This window comes from Cygnus atratus, chromosome 1, assembly GCF_013377495.2.
Source record: "Cygnus atratus isolate AKBS03 ecotype Queensland, Australia chromosome 1, CAtr_DNAZoo_HiC_assembly, whole genome shotgun sequence".
Classification (NCBI taxonomy): domain Eukaryota; kingdom Metazoa; phylum Chordata; class Aves; order Anseriformes; family Anatidae; genus Cygnus; species Cygnus atratus.
Genome location: NC_066362.1, coordinates 24,132,004 through 24,149,414, shown reverse-complemented (window position 1 = coordinate 24,149,414; position 17,411 = coordinate 24,132,004). Strand labels below are relative to the sequence as shown.

Sequence of the window (17,411 nt, the reverse complement as noted above, 5' to 3'; positions counted from 1 at the left end):
TCAGTTACCATAGACTTTTAAAAATAATGAGTTCAAAGACAATTACCTAATAATTCACGTTTACAATCTGTCTGTCACCTCAGAAGTGAGGTGTATCTACCAACAATGATAGATACTGACCTGTTCGCTTCACAGCCATTTACCACTTTAATCCCTAACCCAGGCCCCTTTTTACTCCACAGAGAAGTAATGCCCTTGTGCTGAAAAATGTGTTTACATGTGAGGTTCTACCACTTCTCTTAGGCAATGACAGCAGCACTTGCAGAGTCCATTTCTCCTCATCCATTTAGATTTCAAATTAATGTAAATGGGGAAAAATTGTTTCTGAGAAGGAATAAATAAAGTATTTTATTACTGTCTGTTTGTTAATGGGTGTGTATAAAATGCAAATAAACGTATGATTTCTGCATAAGTAAGGTGATGTTTTATGAAGAAGAGAAAACAGGTGAGGGAGGCATGCAAATTTCTCTAAGCTATTCATTGGAAGCTATACAACATTCATCTGAAGTATTTGGCTCTGGCCTTGGCATCCAGTAGACCAAGTTACATTCACCATAATCTATTGGGAGAGATAACTCAAGTTAAATATTGAGTAAGACTAGAAAACATGTCATACACAAAACGATCTAAAAAGTACTTTCAGGTAGTGGTCTCAATGGCAGCATGTGCTGAAATGAAAACAGTTTATACTTAAAAAGAGATTTTCACATATTGATGCCATGATCACCTTCTTGACAAATTATAAACCCTTGCTGCAAACTACAAGGGCATTACATGAAAGTTCTTAGACATAGTTCAAAATTATAATAGTAGGTTTGCTGCTGTTCTCTCCATAATGGCAATTATACTGACTGAACAGATTAGCTACTCCATGAGAATTTCAGCTGTACATCTCATAAGGAATGACATGCTGAACCTTGTATAATTGTCACTGCAAATGTAATTTTTATTGAAAAAAGCTGTTCTATATTCATAATAGTACAACTACATGGGAGTGCTAAATAAAATGTCATCCTGACTGCAAACAAATCCTGTTGATACAAGTGCTGCTTATACTACTGCGTCTGCCATTAAGAAAGTAACCACCGTCTTCTGGGAAAGCATTCAGAGTCTTGTTCAATTGAGACTGTGAAAATGAGAGCACTTGGGGAACAGACCTGGGAACCTGGCAACCACACTGCTGAGAAAGGATTCTCGCAACGAAAAGAATTTGCATGTTCACCTCTGTATTACCCAACAAGGACACTCTTGCAATTCAAGATTCTCTATACAGTATCCAGTGTACAAGTTAAAAGGTAAATAATAATTATCAAGAAATAGTTTTCCTTATTTTCCACGACAATAAAATACATGGTTCTAGGGCTAAGCATGCTGTACATCAAGCTCATGATGAAATCTATAGTGCAGCTGGTGACACCAATAGGAACAGGATTTGGCTCTGTTGGCCAGCCTAAAATATGAATGATGCCCAAGATCAAATTTTATTTGGATTCCGTCCAACTACTTCACCTTTTACACCAGATAAATTGGTTCAATGCAACATTAAATTCTCGTGCAACACAGTCTGTTTACTTCTTTCAATAAAATTAATTTTTCGGAGTGGTCTCATTAATTTTCACCTGTATTTTAGTCAGAAACAAAATTTAACTAAGCAATTAAATTATAAATACAACCTCCAAACCTCTAGCTTCACCTAACTCATGAAGTAAATTTCCATTTACTCACTGTATGTCATAGGCTTTCCTCTCATCCATTCTGTAATACTGCCATTTGCCAGGTCACTTAGGGTATCGCTTTGCTATCCTAGAATCTTAAGAACACAGCGATAGCTCCTCTCAAAGCATGCTTAAACCTAATGTAAAATGACTGAAAATAGGAACAGTCTTTTTTCTTTTTTTTTTTCCCCTGTGTTTGTATGGCATCTGTGCTTAATGGTTTGTGATTCTGATGTAATGGGCCTGAGAAAAAATAAGAATAGCAAATGTGTGGGAAACAAAGATTTCTACTTGAGGTGATACATGTTATACAGAAGTGTACAACTGAGGTTTTGGAGCACAAAGGTCATAGGAAACAAACTCTAAACTCAGTTTCCTCATTTCACAAATTCAACACTTTCTAAATTTCTCATTTGAAGAGATATTTTCTTCAACCATTTGAGTAGAAGTACTACCTGGAATATTTGTGCTATCTAGCTGTAGGTATCTTAAACAGTAAGGAAACTTTCTTCGGGTGCATTTGTATTTGATGACATGAAATACGTCCTTTTGCAGAGAAATTCTTGAAGGTGCCTCCAAGTGCTCTGGATCACTTGCTTCAAGATCCTCTCCCTGTTGATCAGGCACCTAAAGCTGGTACTGTCATGTGAGTTCATCTGAACTTATTCTAATCAGCTGTGGCAGAAATGCCCATACCACTACTATTTTTTTTTTTTTTTTTTTACAACTCTGAATACAGCACTTCTATTTCCAGGGCATTTAAAGCTTTCTAATGAAAATCATGAAAATCATTGGAAGTCTTGGGAATCATTGATTATTTGGAATCTTCAGTTATGAACATAACTTTTAAAAATATAGTCTTTATAATTTGCTAGCATTTTCTGCTTGCTTACTGGCTAAGTAAGCTGTTCCTCTTACAGAGAAGGGGAAAGTGAAAAATGGACTTTCTTTCTCCCTTCAGGCCCCTCAATGTCAAGGAGCTCCATTTTGAACTACCTGGATGCAACCTCTAAAGTCATCACCCGAGTTGGTCTCTCTGGACAGAAAATGAATGTATTCATGAGAAAACTAACAACTCAAAACTCTTTGCCACAGCTGTGGCTGAAACCCCACAAAGTATTATAATCAGGCTACTGTTGCATCTGTGTAGATCTTTAAAAAAGCTAAGACAAAGTAGCGTGTGCATCTATTCCATTCCGTTCCAATCCACTCCATTCCAACGTGCATATATATGTACAATCCCTCATACATCCATATAGCCACTACTCAGCCACATGTTTGAGTAGCCATTACTACTTGGTCACCGTGTAGACAATACTTCAGCTATGCTCTTTTTTGATCATTTGGTTAATTATTTGGATACAAGCACTCAATAAACTCTCTACACTACTGTAGAATATATGCCATATCAGATTCAAGAAATCTGAAACACAAAGAACTACCACACTCTCAAAGCTCATCTGTAACTAGAAAAAGAAACTTATTACAAAACACAGCCATATCAGACAGATGTAAAACAAACCTTATGAAATCAGTTCTCTTATCAAGATCTTCATTTTGGATTAACAGCTAAACTTCTCTGCATCACTTTGTTACAACTCTTTCACAGAAACTACAATTGTTTCAATATTCCAAAATATACAGAATAATAAAATTATCTGAATTGCTAATAAATATACACATCATAGTTAAGCAATGGTACAAATGAATAACACAGGGACTATACTATACCGTCAAAATTAATTTTAAGGCTTGCTTATGTTCTGGTCAATATCTTGGTATTGATGCAGATGCAACACACCAACACACCAAATCACATGCAAACATGCACACAAACAGTAATCACCTGAGTCCTTTTCTGCCATTGCTAAATATAAAACAAAACAAGCAAAACAAAAACAAAAAAAAAGAAAGAAAAGGAAAAAAATCATTGTAGAAATACAACTACTTTAATTTCATCAGAGTAGAATAAATACCAAAGAGTTAAAGACTTCTTAAAATTTTGAGAACAGCAGTGACAGTCCTGACTGTGGCAGAAATGCCAATACCACTGCATTGTCTTCTCTCCTTTTTGTCTCCTCAAATTCAATTTGAGGAATAAGTAATTAATGCAAATATAGGCATTAATTACTTCAAGAGAAGAACACCATTTCAGTGCACAGGATACAATAATGCTCCCATAAACCTACAGGGAATGGATGAAAACTATTACATTTATATTGGTAAAAATGTAGAATATTTATAATAACCTCAGTATAGAAATAGACAAATACAGGTCTCATTGCAGCTGAGGACCAAGGTGTTTAATTTTCTGATGTTATGGCGTTGGAGCCCTTCACTTTCAAATGGTACTCTACTTATTCTCAGAAAAAGTACTTTATCTCTCTTGATGTAATAGACTTCTATAGGCAATTATCTATTGTGCTTTGGGCTTACAATTACTTGAGTATAAATTTACTTATAGAAACCTAGTTGTATTTCAACCAAAAGAAAATAAATCCAAAACGAAATTCGCAAGTCAATATATGCCATGGAATGGAATTCAGTTTTATATGGCATTCTGCTTACAGCAGTATTACTAGTATGCATATTTTAAAGGGCAGAATTCAGTGAACTGCCAACATTTTCTAGGATTTAGTTAAAAATCCTGAACAAAGATGTATTTACTTCATTGTAAAAACCTTTTCCAATCCAATTTAGTGTCAGAGAGTTTATATATCTTTTGCAAACTTTTGTAATTTTTTAAAAACTATTTCCATTTTTATACCCATTATTTCAACAGGTTTGCTACGAGACTAATATTGAGCATCAAAAAATCCTTCTTATGAATACAGGAAGATAAAAACTAAGGGAAATCATATTTTTGCTGTCTTGTTTTCCAGAATAGATTTAATATTCATCTTTCTTTCTTTAACACAACATGATATCATAATTAATTATGATAAACTGGTTACTAAGATGGTTTCATGTTGTTACTCCCATGATATAATACTGGTTGCTATAGTGATGAGATGGGTTTTTTTGTTAATCACTTCTGAGATTGGTTAAATCATGCTTTTCAGAGAATTTGAACAGAAATGGAAAAAGGAAAAAAAGTTGACTTTATAATATTGCTAGACATATGAGGCTTCTTCATTCTGTTGTTATGATAACTATTTCTTCTGGTGTATTTCTAGAAATATATGCTATGAAAAATCCTTCCTCACCATATAAAAAACAGATTTTTAAAGCAGAAGTCATCATTTATTTTCATGCTAATTGACAGTACCTCCAAAGAAACATTTATATAGATGCACACACATGTTTTTTCTTCTTCTGAATATATCTGTACACATATAGCTTTCTGTGCTTTATGGAGAGTAACAGCTGTGCCTTAACAAAGCATGCCACTATTATGACTTTGTTTTTGTTCTACGTAAGGTTTACTTACTTCTGTACAATATTAAAATGATGTTGTGTTTCCTAGCCAATTTTTTAGTATGATCTTAAATTAATTTCAATGTATATGTTCCAGAACATATGTAAATTCCAGAAAAACTACTGATTACCATAAAATCTAGCGTTTTGTCCCATTAGTTCATTCAGGAAATGAAGATGCAATTAAAGTTTTAATCATCAGATTATTTTCATACCTCTGAAAACACAATGGCAAAAATAAATGACACTTATCTGTCTGCCTTATAAATACATCAGAAAGGCATCTGCATCGAGAGTTTTCAAGTTTCAAGGTACTGTTACTGCTGATAAGGAAACAATTTCCTGTCAGTAGTTTAATTACTAGAAATAGTTAGAGAAATAAAAAATAATCCATAAACAACCTTTTAGATTTGTGGAAAACTCAAAAGTAAGAACAAAGGGCAACTTAAATTAAGAAGTCCTGGTCTTCCATTCAAACAGGGTCCCAGGAGGCATATTAAAGCCAATGAATAGGAAAAAGCTCCATAGTTCACCAGCTGAGATTTTAATGAGACATTTCCCCTTGCTGTGGAAGGGGTTTGTTCAGGAAAGGCAAAAGGCTGCTCACAGAATATTCAGTTAATAGGCATTGTTGGCTTTTACAGCCACTTTGGCAGTTGATTGCTGTACTAACCTTCTATTTTGGCATATTCTGTAAGTCGAGTGTAATTGATCAAGGCAGCCTTCTCCAGACATTTTCTGACCACTTTCTTCACCTCTTCTGCTGGTATGGGAGTGGCAATATCTTTCATTAAAACCTGTACCAGAGACAATTATACCACTTGGTTACACTCATTACTTAATACTCAGGGGAAAAGGATAGAAGTATCCTAATGTTACTTCAGATGTGATAATAATGAAAGGAAGAAATCAAAAAGGAACTATTTCAGCTGGTGAAACTAGATATTTGTCTTTAAAGATTTCTGTTGAACACTATATTTACACTCTATACAAGATACTGCAAGATACCTCTACAGTTCGGCATCTTGCAGCATGCCAATCAGTTTTCATTTGGGTGACACCAAGAACAGTATAACAAGAGCATTCCTTGCGTGGTTTGGATCATGGTACCCACAGAACATGTGGATGTGAAAATTTGCTTTGTTCTCACCTGTGGAAAAGCTTCCACCATTGCATAACCATTGATTCTTCAACAGCGTAAAGGAGAAACTACGTACAATGCCATCAGAAGTAGTTCATACTGATTGCTTTTCTTCCTTATTTAAGTCTTTCAAATTTAGCACATCCTTGTGAAAAATCACACAATCATAGAATCATAGGATGGTTTGGGTTGCAAGGGACCTTAAAGATCATTTAATTCCAACCTCCCTGCCATGGGCAGGGACACCTCCCACTAGACCAGGTTGCTCAAAGCCCCATCCAACCTGGCCTTGAACACGTCCAGGGATGGGGCATCCACAGCTTCTCTGGGCAGCCTGTTCCTGTGCCTCGCCACTCTCTGAGTAAAGAATTTCCTCCTTATATCTAATCTATCCTTAATTAATCCTTGTCCTATCTCTACATTCCCTGACAAAGAGTCAGGAGTGACTCCAGCTTTCCTGTAGCTTTCCTGTACCTTTAGGTACTGGAAGGCCTCAATAAGGTCTCCCAGAGCCTTCTCTTCTCCAGGCTGAACAATCCCAACTCTCTCAGCCTGTCTTCGTAGGAGGTTCTTCATGGACCTCTAACAGGTCCATGTCCTTCTTATATTGGGGGTCTCAGAGCTAATCACAGTACTCCAGGTGGGGTCTCAGAAGAGCTGAGCAGAGGGGGAGAATGCTCTCTAAGACAGAATCTCTATCTGTGGTGTGTTCTGCAGAGCTAAATGGCTGTCACTTCCCAGGACCAGACCTCACTGACTTTAGTAGAGATATACAGAGTGGGACCTAAGCTTTTTTTTTTTTTCCTTCTTTTTTTTTTTTTTTCCCATTCATACACTCTTCAGGCTCCTACTGATAGCCCTCTGAAATCCCTGTTGGAATTTTAAATTCTCTTACCCCAGAGAAGGCAGAGATGCTTTTACCATTACAAGGCCTTCTCCCTTTCAGTCAGTAAAAGAGGATTTGCTGTCCAGGGCTTTACATTGCTAACTGCCCATGACAGTTTTATTGCATATAGCTTTTTTTGTTTTTTTTTCTTAAATTGACTCAGACTACATATTTATAGAAGATTATTTGGATTATATAGATGCTTTTTAAGTTTATGTATCAGTACTGCCAACATCAGTGGCAAGGAAGTTGTAGACAGCAGGAAAGAGGGGCTGTAGAGTAGGCTTGTACTACTTTAGAGATAATGCTGGGTAATCATTAAATTTTAAAGAAACAGAGTCACTACCATGGTTTAAAGTGAAATTCCAATAAATTTGTCCTACAGAGAACAATTGTTTGCCTCTGTGGAAAACACTGAGAAAAACAAAATAAAACAAAACAAAAACAAACAAAACACCCACCTTCCAGTGAACAACTAAAAGCAGTAGTAGAATACTAAAGAAGAATCAAGTCAACTTTCAGTGGCCTGAAGGCAAAAGAAAAATGCAGGCTTAGTACTCAGGCAGAATTTAAAGTATATTGACAAACTTACCCTTTCAAGTAATGAAAGTGTGGCTTTTAAAGCTCCTTCAGGTCGTCCAAAAGGGAAACAGTATCTTTAAAAAAAAGAGAGAGAGAGAGAAAATCATAAGAATTTACTTTGAGATATGTGTACAAAACTCGCATTAAATTATTTTAATATCATACTCCCATAGGCAAAGTTCTAATGAAAGCAGATGATCTCTTCACTAGTCTGCCATGGAAAATATATATATATACTATAGCAGCATCATCCCACCAGCAGCTCAGGCCTTAATATAGAAAAAATACAAAGGGAAAAAACCATTGCATGCACTTTCTCAACTACGAAGGATAATTAATAGTCTCTGATGAGCTTAATTTTCATCTTCCTGGAAAGAGGTACTATTTCTCATGTAGTCATAACAGTGACATGACAGTGAAGCAACACTCTGTATATTATCTTTTAGCTTTAATATTGGATTAATATAAGAATAAAATATCTGATATTTAAGTTTTTAGAGATACATTGGAGCAAAAACTTGTGCAGATATTCTATAATGTTTCCTATTTTACTATAAGTAGTTTGGAAAAGCATTTTGTGTTATTTTTAGTTTTATCAGCTAGGACTTAAAACATACCTATTTCTGTCTCCACACTTCCAATAACATATAACATGTAAATTAAAAAAGTGATCCCATTCATAGCTTTGTTTTTAATTTTTGTCTGCTAAATGATCCAATAGATCAGCTCAATGAGACTATAGAGCTAAAGCAATAGTAGCCTCTCCTAATCCTGTCTATAAAATCTTGTGGGATATCCCCAATTGGAAAAGGGATTTCTTTGCTGAGATTATTTTTCTCTTATTATTACTCAATGGTGGCCTCATGTTCTAATATTTTCCAACAGTAAAATATTTTCTAATGATAAAAGGATTCAGACCAGTGAATTTTAGATATGCATTTTGGTCAGCCAAAATAAAGCCCTATAAATGAGGTCAAAAAAGGATTTCCATCTGAGAGAATTTCAGTATTTGCTTTGCCTCATTCTCTTTCTATCCTACAGTAGTGCTAACAACTCTTGGGGACCTGTTAACAAATTAGGAAAGCAGATTTAAGGCCCCTTAGGCTTTAAGTCATCTTAGAACAAATCCTTAGTTGTTTTGACTCTTCCTTTCTTTTCTATAATCCTTGATTTGTCTTTCCCATGGTTTATTCTTACTAACCCGGAATGGTAGTTTTTGAATAAAGGTCACTCATTCTTTGATTATACTTAATATTTCAAACCAGTGTATGTTCTGCAATGTAAACAACATAAGAAGTTTCCAAAATCCACACAGTTTAAAGTTGAAAATGCAGACTGAAGACCTGGGGGTTATTCAATATCCGTGAGTACGACATGGGCAGACAGCTTTTATGTGCAATTGGTACAAAGAGCTTCTGACAGGGAAGAGTTGTTTTCTCAAGATAAGGAGCTCAGAGAAAAGGAAACGGTGCCTAAAGGGACACTCTGAGCAGTCCTACCTCCAGCATTACAGCCTTTTACTGGGTACAGAGGTATTGATCCTCAGGAGATATTTGTGTAAATTACTTAGGGAAGAATAGAGAAGGAGCAGGACTCATGTTCTACATTACTACCAACATTACTACCAACAACATACAGAAGTGAAGAAGGAATACTCCAGAGACTAAATTCACACAGCCAGGCAAGAGGTTAAGTCCAAGGCAGCCATGGCAGCTTTCTCTGAAATAGGGGCTCTTCCACATTTGATGCCTGAGAGGCAGGCAGGGATCTGGAGTCTCAGTGAAAAAAAAGATGACAGAGAGGAGAAGTTTAAGTACCTCAAGGACTGGGAAATATTTAAGTAAGGAACCACCAGCACAGGATGGGCAGGCTCCATCTTAATCACCATGGAGCCAGGCTGATGGCAATGAAAATTAAAAAGTCACAAGACAGTATTAAAACTGGAAGCTGGGGGATTGGCTGACAGGCATGGGAGAAAACCTTTGCTGGATCAATGTGACCTAGGTGGATGTAGCAAATGTTCAGTGCAGCTCTGAAAAGGCAAGAAGGGAAATATGCTCTTTAGTTAAACTGTCCACAATGACAGCTGACTAGTGCATGCAGTGCAAAGCAATAGAGCAAGAGTAAAGCTTAGAAATGTTCCTACATATTACAGAAAAAAAAAAAGGAAAAAAAGAAAAAAAAACAGTGTTGGCAATCCTCGGGAATCCCTTATTATAACTGTAAAACTGTACTACTATACTACTGACCCTCTAATTAGGGTGATGAGAACAATTAGAAAATGTTAAGTGAGATTAGAGGAACTGCAAATTGATAACAAATATTAAGAGATTTCAACTACACACATGTACAATTGACCAATAACTCATTAGGATGAAATATAATGATAAAATTTTGAAACATGGTATTGAATTGCTGCTTTGGACAATTAATTGAGGACCCATGAGAGAGACATTGTTCTGGATTTGGTCTCAAGTGTAAACAGGACACAAAATAATGATCACAAAATAATAACATTTAGCAGTGTAGCAAAAGAAATCATTCCAAATAAATTCAGTATATGTATACTCAGTTCAAGAATGGGAATTAAGGAAAAAACATGAACCTGAAAAACAAAGGTCCAAACCTTAAAGTGCTGTCCAAAAAGCAATAAGCCTACAAGCAGCCTGAGGTAAAATTCAGTAAGTAGGATCACAATTCAAATGCATGCCACAATTAAAAAAAAAAAAAAGTCGTTAAACAAACAAAATACCTTCTATATGACTCTATGAGAAAGTTAAAGAAGTTATTGTAGAGAATTTGGCATGTAAGAACTGTAAAACATGCAAACTGTAAAACAAACCAGGAAAATGTGAAAGTTCTTAAAATATGTTAGGACACACATAAAAGGCAAGGATGCTCAAGCTGATAGTAGAAAGGACAGCAGAAGCAAGAAGATGCAAGGGTATGGTGTGATTGCCCGGTGACTCAGAGGGGACTCAAGGACAGTAAGGCCGAAACAGAGAAACTCGGTGTATGCTTTGGATCAGTCTTTACTGCTGAATGCATTTTTCAAAATAATCAGCATCTCACAGTTTTCACAACAATTTTGATGGACTGAAACATGGAGTAATTTTAATACTACCTTTTCTTAAGAAAGCAATCTCACAGCCAAGACTATCCTGTGTTAATTACTGATATATATATATATATATTTTTTCACATAATTTGAATCTAAGTTTTCTTTAAAATCTAATGCCAATTCTATATCAGGATGTCTTTTATTGTCACTCTGTATGCTTTTACATATTCTAGGGCACTACTCATTCTTCCTTCTACCAGTATTACACTATCATCCTCATTTAAATCCAGACATGTCACCTAATTTTTTGAATTTCTATCATTTGTCCAAAGAAAGACATAATGATTACTCCTCACCTGGCAGAGCTCTCTTGCTTATTTTGATTAAATAAGATTTTAATGCAAATTCCAGAAGGCAACCTGAAGGATGGAGGCATTCACCTTTGAATGACACATTTAATTGCTCTTAAAGAGGAATTTCTAACGTAATTTGAATTCCCTAAAGATCCAGCAAGAATCAGGCAGAAAGATCCCATAGTTGCTGATACAGCCCAAGCTCATCAACGTACTCTGCTGTTTAGGTAATCAGACATGGTGGTCTTTGCTTTTATTTGTTCCAACTCAAATAATTATTTAGACATCATTATACATTTTGTAATTAGTCTCATTCATGTGCATGCCTGAAGCCTGAAGATGCCCAACTTCTCCTGCTCTCTCATTTCCGTTCTCCCTCTGTACATATTGAGAAGGCTTCTGCTGCTTCAGTATTTTCTGGGCAGCAACTACTCTCACTGCCCTCATCACAGCGTACGAGAAAAAGTACTTACATTCATTGGAAACTACAGTGATTTTGTTTCTACAAAAAACGTGATGTTCATAGGTATGCCAATCAGACAAAAAGTCTTCACCAAACTCCCACACGCCTTTGTTTTTCTTTGTAGCAAACATGAGAAGATTGTCACAGAAACAACTTTTCCTTCCCCCTGCAGATGTTGTCTTTGTCACTACTCTTTCCAAGACCTTTCCAAGACCTGGGTAGGAAGCACTCCATCCTATGCTGCTCTGTATTGCTTCTTAGGCAAGAGCTATTGAATCCGATGGGAGACAGGAGATATGAAATATGTCAGTGAAGAATTTTTAAGAGAAATGAAAGAAGGGAGTAATGTTTTGTTGTTGTTGTTTGTTGGTTTGCTTGTTTGTTTTTCCCCAAAGGAATACTCTTCAAAGAGAACCCTAGCTCTCTTTAGTTTAATACAGTTTAATACAGAGGAGAAGTCTCAAGTGAAGACTGCTATGTCCTCCTTGCTTAAAAAATTCCCAAGCAACCTCATTATCTACGTGACAGATACCAGTGTATACTAGACACCTCATCACACCAGAGGGGGTATCCAACTAACTTATAGCAAACCTTGCCAAAGAAAAGAAAGCTTTTTCACACAGCACTATTTAAACTGTGGAACAGGTTGCCACAAGGTGACAGAGAGATAAAAAAAAAAGGTATATAAATACATTCTAAAAAATGTTCAGATTGGCAGAATGGTGGCAGACAGGTTGGCTAACTGTGATAATCTAATAGATTTGGTGATCTAGGTGCCAATTTTATGCTAAGGTTCACAAACCATCAACTGCTAGAAGGTTACCAAGGGAAATAGCACTCCATGTTTGCTCTGTTTCTTGTACTCTTCTTCAACTGGTACAGTTGTCCTTACATGTCCTTACAGCTGTCCTTACATATGACAAACTCTTTATTGAAGATGATGGACCTTAGACGATTTTGGAAAGCATATTATGAAACCCAGCAAATGACATTAGACAACTAGGAAAAAAGTTGTACCTACTATGTAGGTACCTATATGTACCAGGTACCTACTCATATGACTCTTCCGATCAGCATTAATCCAGAAAGTGGTATGACTTAGTCATTTTCATTCGGGCAATTTTCTTAGATTTATAGACAACTTAAAGTTCAAAAGGACCAATAAAATCAGGCCTTTATTCTTGCAGAATCTTTTCTACCACAGAAAGAATACAACTTACATGACATGCAAATGAATTCTAAGCACAAACACTTGTGCAAATAAATTATTCCATATTTAATACCTTCAAAACTTCTTTGCAGGTAGACTATTTCACTCTGTTTGTTCAAGATTAGTGCTGAACATCATAATAAGAACATTCTGCCAGACAAAACTTAGTATTACTGAATAAATTATACACTTACCTGAAATGGCTTATTTGGTTTTCTAAAAGGGAGGAAAGTCTGTCCTTAATTTCCTCAAACCTTTCTTTCTCATCAACAGATACTGTTCCAATTCCATCTGGCCTGTAATATTAAATATTTAAGAATTTAATAATTAATAATATTTAAGAATTGCTGACATCTCTTCATGCTGCCTGTTCTTTGAACAGTGATCTTTATTTTCAAAGTTTTCAGTTAACGTTTGCTACTCTCCTTTCACCTTTCCCCATTGCCTTTAAGGATAAATGGTAATTTGTGAATATAGTGAAAGAACAGACTATAACTAGACAAAGAACTGAACTTTTGGAGCTGAACTTTTAAATACAAGTCCTAAGTTGCTACCTAGACCCAATATAAACACAAGGCATCACATATTTCTCCCAAATCACTCCCATATAATAGTATCCTTTCTCAAGAAAAGTAGTAGTGTTAGCACAGTAGAGGAGCCTACTCTCATCTGTCTCAATTTCAGCTCCTTGAATCTTCCAGATATTTTTCCAGAGGCACAATGTAGCTGAAAGTGGTTACAAAAAATAAGGTGGGAGGCAAACCACAGTGAAAAAAGCTGGAGAAGGCAACATCTCAGAATCCCTGCAGTTAGAGTGAGCATAGATTTTTGATCTCCCAAACCATATTGACAAACAGCAGCATGTAAACAAGACTTCCATATAAATATAGCATAAAGGATGCAATAAATATTTTTAAAGCACTGGCATTTAAAAAAAATAAAATTTAATGTGTCCCAATAATTAACAAGCCTTATATTAAGTACCTTAAACACATAATTAGAGTCTTATCCTAAATATGTTATTAATGCCTTTTTAATAAAATAATGACAAAGTTAATGAAATTGAAATACATATTTCCCAATGGTATTTCTGCCTTACAATCACAGCTTTCCCACATCATGCTGTACACTGCTTTAAAACAAAATATATGAAAACTTCCAGCTACTCACTTAACTTCCAGCTCCAGGGTAACAAAACATCTGCTGCTTCCCACCTGAGTTTATACTCTGACATGAAGTGTAGATCTACCCTGTACCTTCTCCAGGGCCCCCAAAACTATCTCATTGTTTTTAGAACTGGGAAAACTGTAGTAAAGTGACATGGAAAAAGACATCATGATTTTGCTAAATTGTTACTTTAACTTTCTCTACTATCCTCAAACCTAGGAAGGATAATTTGCTACCTGGTCATGACACAAACAATTCTTTCACCCCTTAAATCACTTATATTTCTGATCTGTCAAGTCAAGGTGGAAGGAATCCCTGAACTCTTTAAATTATTGTGAAGACAACAATAAAAATCAGATATGGTGGAGATATGAGTAACCAGGCACATCAATATACTGTTGGATAAATTTGATGTGAAAGAGCAAATAACTTATTTATCTTTTTTTTGATGGATGCCAGGATACTTTACCTCAGCCTTCTGACAGATGGAACAGGCTCAAATTTAAGTAAATTTTACTGTCTGATGTCATTGTCAGGAGAGATCGTGCTCTGGAGTGATAAACTAAATAGTTCTGTCATATTAAGCCTTGCTGAAGCATGTCATATATATGACAGAAAAGACCTAGGGGTCCACATAACAATAAGTGAAAAAGGTGAGCCAGTAGCATGTCATATGTGTCAACCTGCACTAAGGCTAGGATCACTGCATACTGGGGACTTGTCACTTCACTGAGTTTGTTGCCATAAAGAACCATGCTGACAATGCCAAAAATTTTCAGAACTGTTAAATATATTTTCAGTGAATGTTTGGATAGAACCAAATGTCCCAGAAGAAAAATAAAGAGTACACAAAAAGGTGTTAGAAAAATGTACCAGCTGTGGCACTGAAAAACTCAACTCTTCAAAGCATGCTTTTACAAACAACACAAACTCTGAATCACAATTTGGTTTCTTCCTTATTCTTTCTAGCCTTATTGTAACAAGCAGAACCTAAAAATGCATTTTCATCACAGTTCTGAGACACACATTAAAGCGGTGACCATTTTTTGCTACTCTTGGGAGTGTCTTATCTACTACCAAGCAAAAAGAATCCACAGAAAAAAGAATCTGACTCTGAGATGATCTAAGATAGAAAAAATAGATGAATGTTTTCATAATTCCCACTCATTTTACCTTCTAGATCTTTTTTCTTTAATTCTTTAAATTAGTTTTTCTTTAATTCTTTAAAATGAAATAAAATAAAATAAAATAAAACAAAACGAAACAAAACAAAATAATAAAATAAAATAAAATAAAATAGCATTGTTTTGAGCTGGTTATTTTATTTATAAATTATTGTGTCTGCCAGGAAGATCAGAACCAAGCAGTCATTTGGTTTTCAAATACTTAGGTTACCCAGAAGTCATGCCAGAACTATTTTGCAACTAAAAACGTCAACAAATGTGCATTTTCTACCATCCCTGATGCTACCAGTGACAATTTGGACTTGATTTTTTCAATTCAAAACCAGTATTAAGCCTTCCTATTACAGACTGGGACCTCTCTTTCAAGAACTCCACCAAGAAGTGATGGACTGTCTCCAGAACTATCAAGTCTTCATGTTATTGTACACGTGACACCATTTTAACAGCATCTTCCCAAGAAAGTGAAGGAAGAGTGAATTTTCCTTTCTTCCACATTCCTTTCTTCCTTAATGTTCACAGCTACTTTTGGCATTAGAAAACCAGGAAAAAAAATAAACAATGAACACTCAAAAACTGGGTAGCATTCTCTTTCTCACTTTTATAATTTTTCCATTTTCTGAGCGCTCTGTCAATTGGATTTGGATTGGCCTGTCATTTCTGCTTAGATCACCGTCTAACCAGCATAGATGTAACGTTGTTTCTGGTCACATCTCGACTTGTTTAATTCACTTAGACCTTAATATTGAAAGATACACGAAATAAATACCTCATGAGCTAGAGCTAGTGCATTCAAAAGGGAAGTAGCTGTTTGAATATTTTAAAAAATGACACCAAAAATAGAGATTGACCTGAATTTTTAAAGAAAATTTTACTGTGACAGTCTTCCAAGATAACTGTCCTGATGGTAGTTCTCCTAGGGAAGCTAATTGATTAGGTGATGGATTTAGGGTTTCCTCTCAGAACAGAGGAGTTTTTATTCACTTGACATAATCCTTTAAGACTTGGAATACCTGTTGATATATTTTGCTGTCTAGAGGTCTTAAAACTTGTAATAATTTGCAGATGTCAATTGACACATTGTAGGAATAAGGTTCTTGAGAATAGGTATGGCATTTGAGATAAAAATGGTATTCCAGTTCCAATGTGAATCAGAGATGATGGACATTTGGTTGGATATTGATTCATTCCAGCCCTCAACTTTGGAAACAGCTTCTCCTAGTGGCCTCTAGTGTGAAACTATTAACTTAAACAGGCCTGTTTTGCTGTGACAGGCTTGTGAAATAGTAACTGAATATGGCTGACTTTTTTTTTTCTTTTTACCCCCTCTGGAACATTGTTTATACTGGTGCTTTTTGCATATTTTACAAATGTTTCAATGTTACTTTTTTAAAGAAGCTTTCCTCATTAAAAGCTTAGACAATCACTTTGGTCTTTCATGGGAAAAATAAAAATAAAAAAGAGTAAGAGAAAAGGAATGCACAGATTGATATTCAGATATATACACATACATACAGATGAGAACAGTAAGGCTGACCAAAATAATCTGCCAGAAAAAGATGAGAAATTCTGATGAAAAACAAAATATATGGAAAACAAAAATACTTCAGCTAAGGTCTTACATCAAGACACGTATATAATAAACTATATTTCAGGGTGTAGGGAAACCAAAACCATAAACTACAAGTCATCTTAGCTTTTAGAAACAAATTGTTTTAGAAGAATGCAGTGCTTTCTAAGAGCACTTGTTTTTAAACTCAACAGGAGGAAAAAGCAAAAAAAACAAACAGTGGCAGTTTTCAAATTAGCAAAATTAAAATTTGTTTTCTTGTTTCTCAGCAAACAAGATTTAGAATTTTGATTAAGAGACTTTATTATCCATTTACCAGAAATTTAATATCAAAATTTTCCTTTAAAACACAGTTCCATTAACCAACGCTTTTGTAGAGTTCATGGTTTATACTAGACAAGTCTAAGAAAAACGGTGATTTACATTATCAGCTTAGAAGCAGGCAGAGCAGACATCTTTTTATTAACAGAAAAGAAAGAGAGCAAATTATCACGTGGCAGTCACAGATAGCTTTAACCAACAGACACTCGAAGAGCAAACACTTTGTGGTTTATATTAACTATTCTACAAACATTCTGACAAAAAAAAAAGTTGGCACAATAGAGCCTTCCTGCCATATGCATTCCTCAAGCTGATCCTACATCTGCTTGCAGTTCATACCCTCT

At 35.4% G+C, this 17,411-nt stretch overlaps 1 protein-coding gene across 12 annotated transcripts in view; it reads right to left on the bottom strand.

Annotated features, from left to right (window-relative positions):
* Positions 1 to 17,411, bottom strand: part of CADPS2 (calcium dependent secretion activator 2) — a 312,131-nt gene that overhangs the window by 76,550 nt on the left and 218,170 nt on the right. For 8 of the 12 annotated variants that reach the window (XM_035559395.1, XM_035559401.1, XM_035559404.1 and 5 more), the window contains 4 exons: positions 13,023 to 13,124; positions 7,752 to 7,815; positions 5,806 to 5,929; positions 3,562 to 3,582 (listed from right to left, as the gene is read on the bottom strand). In XM_035559395.1, coding sequence (XP_035415288.1) covers positions 3,562 to 3,582; positions 5,806 to 5,929; positions 7,752 to 7,815; positions 13,023 to 13,124 — 311 coding nt within the window. The remainder of the gene's footprint in view (positions 1 to 3,561; positions 3,583 to 5,805; positions 5,930 to 7,751; positions 7,816 to 13,022; positions 13,125 to 17,411) is intronic. The other 4 variants (XM_035559398.1, XM_035559405.1, XM_035559399.1 and 1 more) reach the window with 1 other exon arrangement.